The 12222-nt window shown below is 40.2% G+C and overlaps 1 protein-coding gene across 3 annotated transcripts; it reads left to right on the top strand.

Moving 5' to 3' along the window:
* Positions 1–1527: 1527 nt before the first annotated feature.
* LOC102719773 (lipid phosphate phosphatase 2-like) lies at positions 1528–6068 on the top strand. 3 transcript variants are annotated; one of them, XM_015837327.2, is made up of 8 exons: positions 1528–1548; positions 3096–3386; positions 3484–3571; positions 3673–3782; positions 3876–3969; positions 4081–4269; positions 4364–4423; positions 5446–6068. In XM_015837327.2, exons 2-8 carry the CDS (start codon positions 3135–3137, stop codon positions 5607–5609), a joined length of 957 nt encoding a protein of 318 aa, XP_015692813.1. In that variant the 5' UTR covers positions 1528–1548; positions 3096–3134; the 3' UTR covers positions 5610–6068. The 3 variants fall into 3 exon arrangements, with proteins under 3 accessions (XP_015692813.1, XP_006655555.1, XP_040380535.1); XM_006655492.3 differs by lacking the exon at positions 1528–1548 and adding an exon at positions 2585–2773; XM_040524601.1 differs by lacking the exon at positions 1528–1548 and adding an exon at positions 2830–2958.
* The last annotated feature ends 6154 nt before the right edge of the window (positions 6069–12222 follow it).

The raw sequence follows: 12222 nt of genomic DNA, 5'->3' as shown, positions 1-12222 counted from the left end.
TTAAAAGATTAAAGATTATCTGATTTTTGCGATAGCTATTTAAGTGTATAAATAATGAAATTAATAATTGAAAATTTAAAATCTACTCAATAATAATAATATGATCTTTTTATGTAGAATTTTTTTGTAAAAACAAACCGTTTGACAATTTGTGAAGCGTGGGCAAAAGCCAAGAAATATAGAGCAAAAGAACGCAGTCGAAGAGGATATACATTAATGTGTATGGTCTGCTTTTCTTTTAATGCCACACAACTCCTGCATAGGCACCATGCTAGTCAATGGCTGGGTTTATATGGCAAGAAAGCATTTTTCGAGGAGAATCTATATATATTAAATTTCTATTTAAACTAAGTATTAAAAAGTTATTGATAGCAAATATTTTAAAATTTTAACCAAATGTTATTCTAAACGATAAATATTTTCGATCGGACACAGCGTTATCCCAAACCCTAAACCCGAAGTACACGACGAGAAAAATCAAACGAGAGGGAGGAATCGCATGGGCCGGTAGAAATCTTGCATGGAGACGAGACAACGGGCACTCAGGCAGTGCGGCCTGCCTGACAAGTGAATTCAATACCCCTACACGCAGCCGGGCCTGGATAGTGTGGCCCACAACTCTTTGGGCCTCGGAACGGACACCACGAGCGCTCGGCTCGCTCTTCTCATGTGACACGTGGCCGCTCGGCCCATATACTAGCAGCCCGTGGGATCCCAGGATTGGGATAGGCCGGGCCGTAAGTAACCGTGGGCTCCTGCACAACCTCAAAGCTCACCCTTTTTTTTTTTTCAAATTTCACCAACATGTTGCGACAAAATCTCTTGGAATTCGACGAGATCCACAGTATGAGGGATTCCATCGTTTTTCATTTTGAAAGAAAACTTGAAATTACTTATTATGAGATAAAGATGATTTATAAGAAAAACTTTTTATATATTCGTCCGCTGAATTGGTGATTAGAAAACAAAAGGTATAAATAAATTATGATGAAAAAACACCATAAAATATAACTTTAGAAAAGTTTTAAACTTCAAATATTGTCTAATAAGCAAATGAAGAAGCGAAAGGATAGGAGCAGAGTGCACGTTACTGCTATAACCGAGGCCAAATTTGAACCGAATTTTAAAAAGTTGTTAAAATTTGAAAAAAAAATATACATGTATCAGAGTTTATTTTGTAGTGAACATTGGTGCAAGAAATACATTGAAAAACATAGATTTGGACACAATATAAAAATTGAGAGTGAAAAATCGTCAGAAAAAATAAAAAACGCACTGTTTGAAGCAAGGCCCAACTGGGGGAGACCAATAATTGTGCCCCCCTTCTCCGGACAGTACAGTCCCGACTATTTTGAGCACTTGCGCATGCAAAAAGGAGAGGTGGGCGATGCCGGGAGAAGCTCCGCTACCAGATCCGCCGTCGCCACCGCTGGAGAGGGCGAAACCGCACGGGAACGGCGGCAAGCCACGGCGGCTTGGGCGGTAACCGCCTGAGAGGAGCGGCACACGGTAATCGGTTTCCGTGGCTTCGACGACCGAAACCGCTCGGTAAGCAGCGGTTCCCTGTAATTGTAAAGCAATGTTACCATTTTTGCGAAGGTATCATCGTTTTCTATATGTAAAATTAAAATGTATTAAATTAAAAAAAATAGTGGTACTTTATGGTACCTATTTAAGGATGAAGAAAATGATCCTCTTGGTAGCTTGCGGCTATGCGAAGCCACGGTGGCCGTGCTTGATTTGGTGTTTTTTTTTTTTGCTTTTCGCGTGGTTTTTGCTTGAAAGCCAGCGGTTTGTAGGTGATGCACATATATGTAGTTGACAGCATGTGCATATATATATGTTTATTACGCATCTCGTAAATATGTTTTGTAGGTTTTTAAATGGTTTTAGCTTGTTGTATATTGTAATGATTTTTACATATCTTCAATGTATATTAAGTCCTATTACACTTGTATAATAGATTTCTAAGTCCACTTGAGCTATATATATGGGTAGTGGCACATGATAGTTGTAGTTATGTATGTAATTATAAGTATTACGTAATTATGTGATACAAAATTAGAAATGAATGTTTCATTAGTTCTTCGTAATATTTGTCATATTTGTAATATACTAGTACTTAACTTAGTATGCAAATTCATTTGGTACATATTTGTATGCAAATTCACAAATATAGCTATATTTTTATTTTCCTTGTTTTTTTCCTATTTTTAATGTTTTTTAGATTTGATTGTTTGCATTTTACATTGATCAGCTTATACATGTCGTTATCGTGGAAAACCGCACGGTAACCACGGGAAACCGTCTTTACCGTCTTTACCGTGCAGTTACCACAGCGCGTCTGCCGTACCGCGGGAGGGGCGGTAAGGACGGTAAAGGGAACCTGATGGTATCAGGAGTCCATAGTGGAAAAATCTTGGTCGTTTCCGTATGACCTTCAAGGCAGTTCATGCATGAATATATCGGAACTTCCTTAATCCGGAAGAATCAACAGAAACGGAATAGGAAAACCGAAAACGAAACCTCTGAGCAGTTCATAGTTGAATCAAACTCATCTCCAAGCAACACAGCAAGCCAGCAACGACCAATCATTCACCCGTTCCACCCTCTTCAGCCGAAACATTCTCGTCAGTTGATCCGTCCACCGGTCTCAACCGCCCCTGACACTAGTGGTGTATAAAACGTCAGATTGGACAGCCTGAAAGCTTAGCCGTGCAGGCGAGGAGAACCTGCCGCCGTTGACCACTGCTCTTCTTCTCCGCATTATCCTGTGAGTTGTTTGCTCTGCTCCTATTCTCTCCTCAACTTTTGATGTCCAAACCATGAGCTTTATGGCGGTCACATCCTATGATTGTCAGCTTCTTCTTGGCCATTTGCAACTGTCATGTAGTTGCTTCTTAGTTCTTTCAGAACCCAAACAAAAAAAGAAACAATAGGATCAGGGAATCTTAAGAGGTTGTAGGAGTGTTTCTTGCTGTTGCAAATGACCTGTCCATCAATGATTTAGTCGATCAATGATCATTTCCTCGTTTCTGTGACCTGCCGATGAGCAGACGCTGATTATATATGCATCAAAATGGCGAATTTTTCAGGGAATTGGCCGGGCTGCGTTGCGTTCTACCGAGAACAAGATGCCGCCACCGCCGGCGACGGCACCGGCGCCGGCGCCCATCCGACTGGGAGTCCCGCACCCGTACCTGAAAACGCATGGGAGCAAGGTCGCGAGACTGCACCTGTTCGACTGGATCGTGCTGGTTCTCCTCGTCGCGATCGACGCCGGGCTCAACCTGATCGAGCCGTTCCACCGGTTCGTCGGAGAGGACATGATGACCAGCCTCCGGTACCCACTCAAGAACAACACCGTGCCGATCTGGGCCGTGCCCGTACTGCTCTCCTCTCCTTCCTGTCGTCGTCTTCTTCAGTTACAGCAATTGGAACAAAAATTTTCTTGTTCTGAAATCTCGCTCGTTGATAGCTCAGATATATTCTGTCGTCGGCCCGATCATCATTTTCACCGTGATATACATGAAGAGGAGGAACGTGTATGACCTGCATCATGCCATCCTAGGCAAGTTCTTTCCGTTGTCTGCTTCTTTCTGATGTGTGTGTATGTACACTGTTTTTTTGCAGGTTCATTCTGAATTCTTCAAAGTGCTTCTTGCATTGCAGGCCTTCTGTTTTCTGTGCTGATAACGGCAGTCCTGACTGACGCGATCAAGGATGGTGTTGGCCGGCCTCGACCCAACTTCTTCTGGCGATGCTTTCCTGACGGCATCGCAGTGAGTCGCCACTTCTGTTGTTTGTTCAGTCCATATCTTCTTCAGAGCTTGATGAACCATGCCACTTTGCTGGGTTCTTTGACTCCATTTCAGAGATACAACAACATCACCAGAGGTGTCATCTGCCATGGGGATAGGAGTGTCATCAAAGAAGGGCACAAGAGCTTCCCCAGTGGGCATACCTCATGCAAGTGAACAGCACAACATCCACCTGCAATCCTGAAAGCCAAATTCTGCTCACTGAACTGAATTTCCACTCCAAGCTGAAAAATGCTGCTTTCCTTTTCTGTTCTTGCAGGGTCTTTTGCCGGACTAGGCTTCCTGTCATGGTACCTCGCCGGCAAGCTCAAGGCGTTCGATCGAGGAGGGCATGTGGCCAAGCTCTGCATCATCGTCTTGCCTCTGCTTCTTGCAGCGATGGTTGGGATCTCGAGGGTGGATGACTACTGGCACCACTGGCAGGATGTTTTCACAGGTGGAATGCTTGGTAGGTTTCCATGGATCATAGCTACCTTTCAACTGCTACAGAAACTCATTTTCAGAGCACAATATCATACTGTCAAGTTGGCTTTATTCTTCAGGACTGGTGGTTGCTTCATTCTGCTACCTGCAGTTTTTCCCACCACCTGCTGGTGAACAAGGTATGCATGATGATAACTTCACTTCTTGCTTTCAATACATTTCTTTTAGAACTTCTTTTACAAATTTGTACGGCAAGATCCTTTTCTGTTGCTTTCTTTAAAGAAAGAAATAAAAGCTATGATAAGTACAGATACATCATACAGGTTCCTTTTATGTCAGGATCAGCTAAAAAGTGAATAGACCCCGAGCATCTTTTGTTTCTTTCAAGTTTTTCAACTTGGGCCCGGCCAGAAAAAAGAGAAAAGATATGTACTAAACCAGCCCAGTCAGACTGCATATAAGATTGCTGGGATACATGATACTAGCCTATATTGGGCCTACTATGGCCCATATTCTAAAAGTCCGATGGGCCGGGCTATACTCAATGGTTAGGCCCAATTGTGCTCTAAATCGTAAAACTCAATCCGTAGTGGTAGTAGTATCTTTTTCTCTCTTTTTTAGTCAAGTCTATTTTGCGCCCCACTGGGTGTATGGGCAAAGTTTTTTAGGTCATAGCCCGTGGTTTTCATAAAGTTTGCTACTATAATCAATTAAGTTCTTTGACATTGCACCCGACTAGTAAGAGATGGAAAACATATTATTAGATGACAATTTTTGGTAAAACCATCGTTGAAGTTAAACTGGGTGGTATTGTTCTGGGACGGGGAGGGGGTTATTTCAACCTGTTTTGAGTTGGAGGTGTAAAATATCACGGTCCTCATCTTTTGGTTTTTTTGACTGAAAAAGCCAAACGGCATATTTGCAAACGTAAAATAATTTCTGAGACATGTTCTAAACGATCTAATTATAAAGGCTAAAAAATAAACTGCGATGATAAATCTCTAAAATCAGCACCAAATATAAGTTTGAAAATTTAAATTTTAACTTATAAACAGAAGTGAAATTGTGAGGGGGCAAAATGGACTTCACCTCTTTTTTTTAAAAGACAATCTTAGTAGGTACTTTTCAAGGATGATAAAAAAAACCCTTTTTATTTTGGGCAGCCGAAGATTGTACTGACATGTTACCTGTTGAATTCCAGGATTTTGGCCTCACGCATACTTTGAGCACATTCTCCACCCTGAAAGTGAGAACCAGGTGCAACTAACAGCTACTGCAAATCATCATCAAGGCCCAGCTGCAGTGGACATGAGAACCAACAGTCACTCATTAGATTCCATGGAACAAGGACGAAGAGCTCGGTGAGAACTGAAGTACTGCTGTGAATATCTGGATTCTAAGTTTGTGAATATCTGGATTCTGAAGTTTGTGAATATCTGGATTTCATGGCACTGTACATTTGCCACTGCTAGGTGTCTTCTGCACGCTTGATCAGTTTGTTATACCTAGGTGCTGTAGTGCTGTCTGCTGTGTATGCATACTGTAGTACAGGTAGTTCAAACATTGTACATTCATCATAGCTGCCATGTTCTTACTTCTTTACAGATAGTGGGATAATCATTACTGTCATGTAGTAAACCAAATTATTGTGATGGCGATAGCTTGTACATGATGAACACAAGGGAGTCATGGTTTAATTTCACAGTCCTTGTCCAGGATGCATAAATCGTACCTACCAGATAATATTGCTAAATTAAAGCATGCCTCCCTGTACAAACTTTTTCTTCTTAACACATTAGTTTTCTCACAGTTCAGGTGTTTCATCAGTGCAGTGACATGGCTAATCAACAGTCACCGTGTTAATTAAACGATGATTCTAAAGATATAGCAGCATTCGAATTACGGGAGATGTCACCATCTTGGTGTAGTTTCAGATAGTGATGATGCCCAATCTATCTTGGTCTTCAGTCTTGCCAGCGTCTATCACGACTAGTCCAGCATCCAGCTGCCGTATTTTGACTTGTGCAGCCACTGAAAATGACCACTAGGCCAGTGCAGCCAACTGATGACCATCGGAAGGTACAGTTGCTGTGCAAGTAGCCTATGATGTTGTTCATGGCTTCATGACTTGATTAGATCAAGTCAACTGCTGCATTAACCCTACTGTTGTTAGTGGGATGTGTGCTCTGAATTTTCCAACGCCCCCGGCAACGGAATTGGAATGACTGATCATAAAAAAAAGCCTTTTTTTCGCACTTACGGCATATGTTGGATCATGACTCTGATAGAGCCTTGTGACTTTAGTGTCATGTTATCCTTTTCTTTTCTGGAACTAAAACATGTGATTCCTTGTGCTCCTGCAACCCTGCAAATTGTAGTAGCATTTTATAGGCAAAAGAGCTATCTTTTTGTAGGTAAAAAGAAAAGTGAAAGAAGAGAAAGAAAGCTTGGTCATGTTGGCCTAAGTTGTTCAGAGTAAGAACTGTCTGAATGCAGACTAGTATTATGCAGTGATGGGCTTTGAATGGAGCTATCAGGCATCTGCCTATCTATCATCTGCACAACTTGGTCTATCTCCCCACATGTAAAAAAAACTGCCAGCTGAACCTGACACGACGACTTGACTTGCAACTTTCTTTGCCGCGAAGGATATGTCAGGTCGTGTTTAGATACGAGAAAATTTTTAGGAGAGGTGTCACGTCGAATGTTTGATCGGATATCGGAAAGGGTTTCCAGACACGAATGAAAAAACGAATTTCATGGCTAGCCTATAAACCGCGAGACGAATCTTTTGAGCCTAATTAATCCGTCATTAGCATATGTTGATTACTGTAGCACTTATGGCTAATCATGGGCTAATTAGGCTCAAAAGATTCGTCTCAAGATTTCTTCCATAACTGTACAATTAGTTTTTTTGGTTCATCTATGTTTAATGCTTTATTTAGGTGTCCAAAAATTCGATGTGATGTTTTTAGAAAAAAATTTTGGGAACTAAAGAAGGCCTCAGTATAACCATCTCTGAAGAAACTTGATGCTGCCTAATTATTAAACAGCGGGTACTTCCTCTCGTCGTAGACAGTCGACAGATTCCACTTAGACCATGAAAACTTAGCTCCTAATCCCCCATCATCAAACACTAATATGAACCTATATATCTACTTATCGAACATATGATCATATATAAAAAAAACATGAAATGGGACAAATTTTAACCTAGGAACATACAAGAGTTGGTCACTTTCCATGTTACTACTTGTGACTTTGTCAGTGCACTAGCCAGCTAGTCTGTCTGTCGCTGCGTTTGATTGCTTGAGCTCTTTGGCCTTTGCTTAATTGGCACCTGATGCTTATGCTAGCTTGGCAAGGCAGCATGCTGCACAGAACCCAGGCACAAGACAAAATAGGCAGCACATGGATTTGGACGAACGAATTGGCCTAGCTGAATTAGCTACCAAGGAATATCGTGGTTGGCCACGAGTTGGAAAGTTCTTAAATTTTTTTGACTCGAGAAGTTCTGTCTAGCTTAGCCTGTCTGGTAGCCTGCAGGATGCGTGGAGCTGCAGGCAGATAACTATGCCACTTGATCTGTCGATTAATCAGGACTCTGAAGATCTGAAATGGAATTTAGCTAGGTCATCTCTCTCACTTTCAGTTTAGAAACATAGGAGCAATTACATTGGTGACACAGTTCTAGTGCAATCCTGCAAGATACTAGTCTCTGAAGCTGACAGCATAAAATTAATTCACTGGATGTTCAATTTGTCAGCATTGAAACATGGTTATAAAAACCCAGAGTCAAACAGAGATTAGGGCCTTCTTTCAGAAAGAGAAAACAAAAGAAAAGAGAGATTAGCACCGCACCAAATTACCAATGGGCCTGCTCTGCTGTGAGGTTTGACGATTGTCCACTCTGCACCAATGGCATGCCATCTTCTCCCAACTTATATATAGATATCCACTCACATATTCTCCTATACATCTATCCATTAATTTTCTTTTTGTTGAAAAAAAAGGGGTGCAGCACTAGCATCTTCAGTGGGCAAATGAATAATTGATCATGAGGCTTATTTACCACGTCTTACATACATGCATGCCTCCCAAGAACCAACAAAAATATGCTCCAACTTGTGGCACTGGCAGCAAGCACTGTACATGTCCTTATAGAAACAGGCAAAGTAAAACCTAGCTTGATTGCATGCAATTGCTTCTTGATCCGGCCAGTGATCGAGACGAGACCAGGTCAAGGATTAGCAACTACGTCAGCGTTTAAGATAAACATTGCCAAGTTAACTCTCACTGATTCAACGCTAATTAAGCCAGTGAAGTTCATTTGACTCCACTATCACGCTGCAGACTTCATTACCCAACGTTACACACGACGAAGTACTTGCTACCTTCGCCTGGAAATATAAGGATTAGAGTGCTTTTGCATGGAAATTGGGAGATGTGAAATTCATAAGAAGACTAAGACCCTGTTTGTTCGGGGATTTTTTTATAGTCTCTGTCATATCGAATGTTTGGACACTAATTAGAATTATTAAATATAAACTATTAATAAAACATACCCCATACTCTGGACTATCTCACGAGACGAATCTATGGAGCCTAATTAGTCCATGATTAGTGAATGTGATGCTACAGTAAAGATTTGCTAATCGTGGATTAATTAGGCTTAAAAATGTATCTGATGAAATAGCCTTTATTTATGTGATTAGTTTTGTTAACCATCTAAATTTAATACTTCTAATTAACGTCCAAACATCTGATATGACAAGAACTTAAAGAAAAATCCCTGAATCCAAATATGGCCTCAAAGATAATGACCTAAACCGGGGTGTGTTGTGTGTAGATCTGAGCCGGCCGCGGAGTCAAATCTCTTTGCAATGTTGACCTGCCATCAATGGCCAGCAGCCTCTTCCACATGCACCATCAGAAATTCAGATTGCAACATGCATCGCCGGCACATATCACTCACCTATCTGATCTTATTACCAAGTCGTCTTAGTAGCTAATTCCACTTGTGCTGCTGCTGCTGCCACTGTTAATCTTGCGTTCACTGAATATGATTGATCCATCGATCTAGGGAATAACACTCCCATCTCCATGCTTGGATGCAACTTGCAGTAATATCCAAGCATATATCTGTGATTCGTTATGCCCAGCTCCAGCTGCTGAGAAGACACAACTCCTGCTTGGAATTCTAGTGCATCTTGTTTCTGATTCTTTTTTTTAACTCTGAAGAACTACGCAGTTCCTGGCTTAATTTTGTCAATGGTCACCCAAACTTTCCTTCACCATATCTTTTCGCTTTTAGTAATATTTATAAGCCAAAATTTAAATTTTTAATCTTAATTTTAAAAATAATTTTTATTTATAAATTATTTTTTATTTGTAAATATGTTGTTCGGTTGTCTCTCTCGTCTCTCTCTCAAATCTGAATGTGCTGTGTGCCCATCCAAGGCCGTGTTCGGCCTGCCTATAAATTAACTAAGTCTTTATCGTTATCCGTGCGCACGCTTTCCAGACTGCTAAACGGTGTATTTTTTATAAAAATATTTTATAGAAAAGTTGTTTTAAAAAATTATATTAATATATATTATATTTTTTAATAATTAATTAATTATGTACTAATCTATTATTATGTTTTTCATAACAGATATAAGTTAACTTATGCCCACCCATCCGAACGGGGCCAATTAAGCTCGCTATCGATTGTGGTTGCCGGGAGAAAATTCTAAGACGAACAGGGATGACTCGACCGGGTGGCGGTGGTGTGGCTGTCAAGCGTGGAGACTGCTGCTGTACGAACTGAATTCTCTGACTCCGGCTTTAATTAAGGAAAGACTAGGAATCATCGTACTGTTTATGAGAATCGATCACACTTCGCACCCGCTTGAAGATGGACTCAACTTCTTAATTTGCACTAAGCTTCTATGTCATCGGTCACAGTTGGCAGTACTGTTGTGTAGAATTAGATCTTATTTTCTTGATGATATTTTTAGTTTGTCTTTTTGTGTATGTAGTAATATCAAAAAATTTTAAGGGGTGTTTATACATAAGGGGCAATATTTTTATTCTGATTTCCGGAAGTTAAACTGTGGTCCATCGTACTGTCATTATCATGCATGTCGCCAAGTAGTGCAACATCTAGTTGAAGTATATGGAATTTTTCAACCAACTTTAGAGACAAAAACAAAACTAAACTAAGACAGCTGGCAAATTGCGATTTCGTCGTGTAGTATGGTATAATAATAATATATTGAGTTAGACTTCATGATTTTCAAATGATCTAATTCATATATTCAATGAAATTTTCAGGCAAATTAATGGGTTTTCGCTGGAACCTTTTTTCTTTTTGCTAAATTCAAATAAATTCGATTTGTTCTACCCGAGACACTTTCTAATGGAAACCACCGACAAACCCAAAATGTCTTTGCACATCCCTAACCCAAAAAAAAACATCAAACCCTGCACACTAATAATATAGTCGGCAAGTTGGTTAAAAGACTCTTTGCAGTCTTTTCATGGCCCGTTTGTATAGTAGTTAACTCTTCATTATTAATACATAACTAACTTGTCTCTCTTACCTAGTTTTTTTTGTTCTTATGTCTAAGCTAGTCATAAGCTTACGGTCCGTTTCTCCTCTCTCTTCCCTATCTCTTCTTCACCTCAACATTTAGCCGGCTTACAACTTGCTATTATATATGCTCCAAAGGGGAAAGTAGTTAGTGTATTAACCAGCCATAACCAGTTGATTACCCCATGAATGAAAGTTGAAACTGCTTAAAAGCTTCGTAGAAAAGCTAGCATTGATTGCTTCATTGATTCATTCATGCTTGCAGTGCTTTTCATCCTCTAGCAATCTGCTGCAAGCAGAGAGAGAGAGAGAGCTAATTAAGCTATATAGAGCCGTGTAGGCGTGCCCATGACATGGGTCTGTGCAAATGGCGGCCCAAAGTTTTATCTGTTTCAGGAGCCGGTGAACCTGGCCATGGTGCCAACCGCGCATGGGTTACCTCACAAGTCACAACCCTGCAGCAACCAGCCTAGCTTATCTGCTCGTCTCTGCAAAAAAAATTTCATCTTTTTTATAGTTTTTTTCAGTGTGTCGTCGACGATCCCTGTCGTCTCTTCCCGTTGGAACTTTTTACTTACTTTTTTCTTCGTCAAAAACAGGATACGTGGCGTGATTTCAACCACGGTTAAAAGCTTCAAAACAATGGCAGAAAAAATAAATTATATAAACAGTTAGCATCAAGCATTTTGCACTGATGTATCAGCAGCTTGCTTAATCCAAGAGAGAAAAGTAACTAGGGGTGCTCGATCTCTCAAGGTTGCCTGCCTTTTTCAATTCTTTTGGTCAAAAACTTAGAACAGTTCAACATTGGTTCTGTTGGAGATTGCACTGTTTCAGATCAAAAGATTCGGAAATTACGGGAAAAAATATTCTTAGTTAACGTAAGGTCTGCTCTGAAACATCTGTAAAACACTATAGGGTACGTATTAGTGTGGGTAGCTATCTGATGCACTCGATATCTCTTATATATCCCCTACTATCTCCGTTTTATACTGTAAGTCTTGTCTAAATTTATTAATTGATAAATGTATATAATTTATATATGTATGTCATAGATTTATTAGTATCTATATGAATCTAGATAAAGGTAGAAAGTTTTAAATTATAAAACGGAGAGTAGAAAGTTTTACATTATAAAACGGAGGGAGTAGCTAGCTCCTGTACAGAAATCATAAAACCATCAACTATATATGTGATCATGAGCTTCAGTTATGTACTACACACAATTAATACCTTAGAGAAGACAAGCAAATTAATCTAGCTACTGAAGAGCTAGCTCAACATGAACAGGGAGATCAACCTATAGCTAGGATGCATGCTAGCTCAACATGTTGCTGAAACAGCAAAACATTCCTGCTGATCGATCATGCATAAAACAGTACCACCACTACACATTGCTGC

The sequence above is a fragment of the Oryza brachyantha genome, chromosome 5, assembly GCF_000231095.2.
Source record: "Oryza brachyantha chromosome 5, ObraRS2, whole genome shotgun sequence".
NCBI classification, from domain to species: Eukaryota; Viridiplantae; Streptophyta; class Magnoliopsida; order Poales; family Poaceae; genus Oryza; species Oryza brachyantha.
This window is presented reverse-complemented; position numbering and strand designations above follow the sequence as displayed.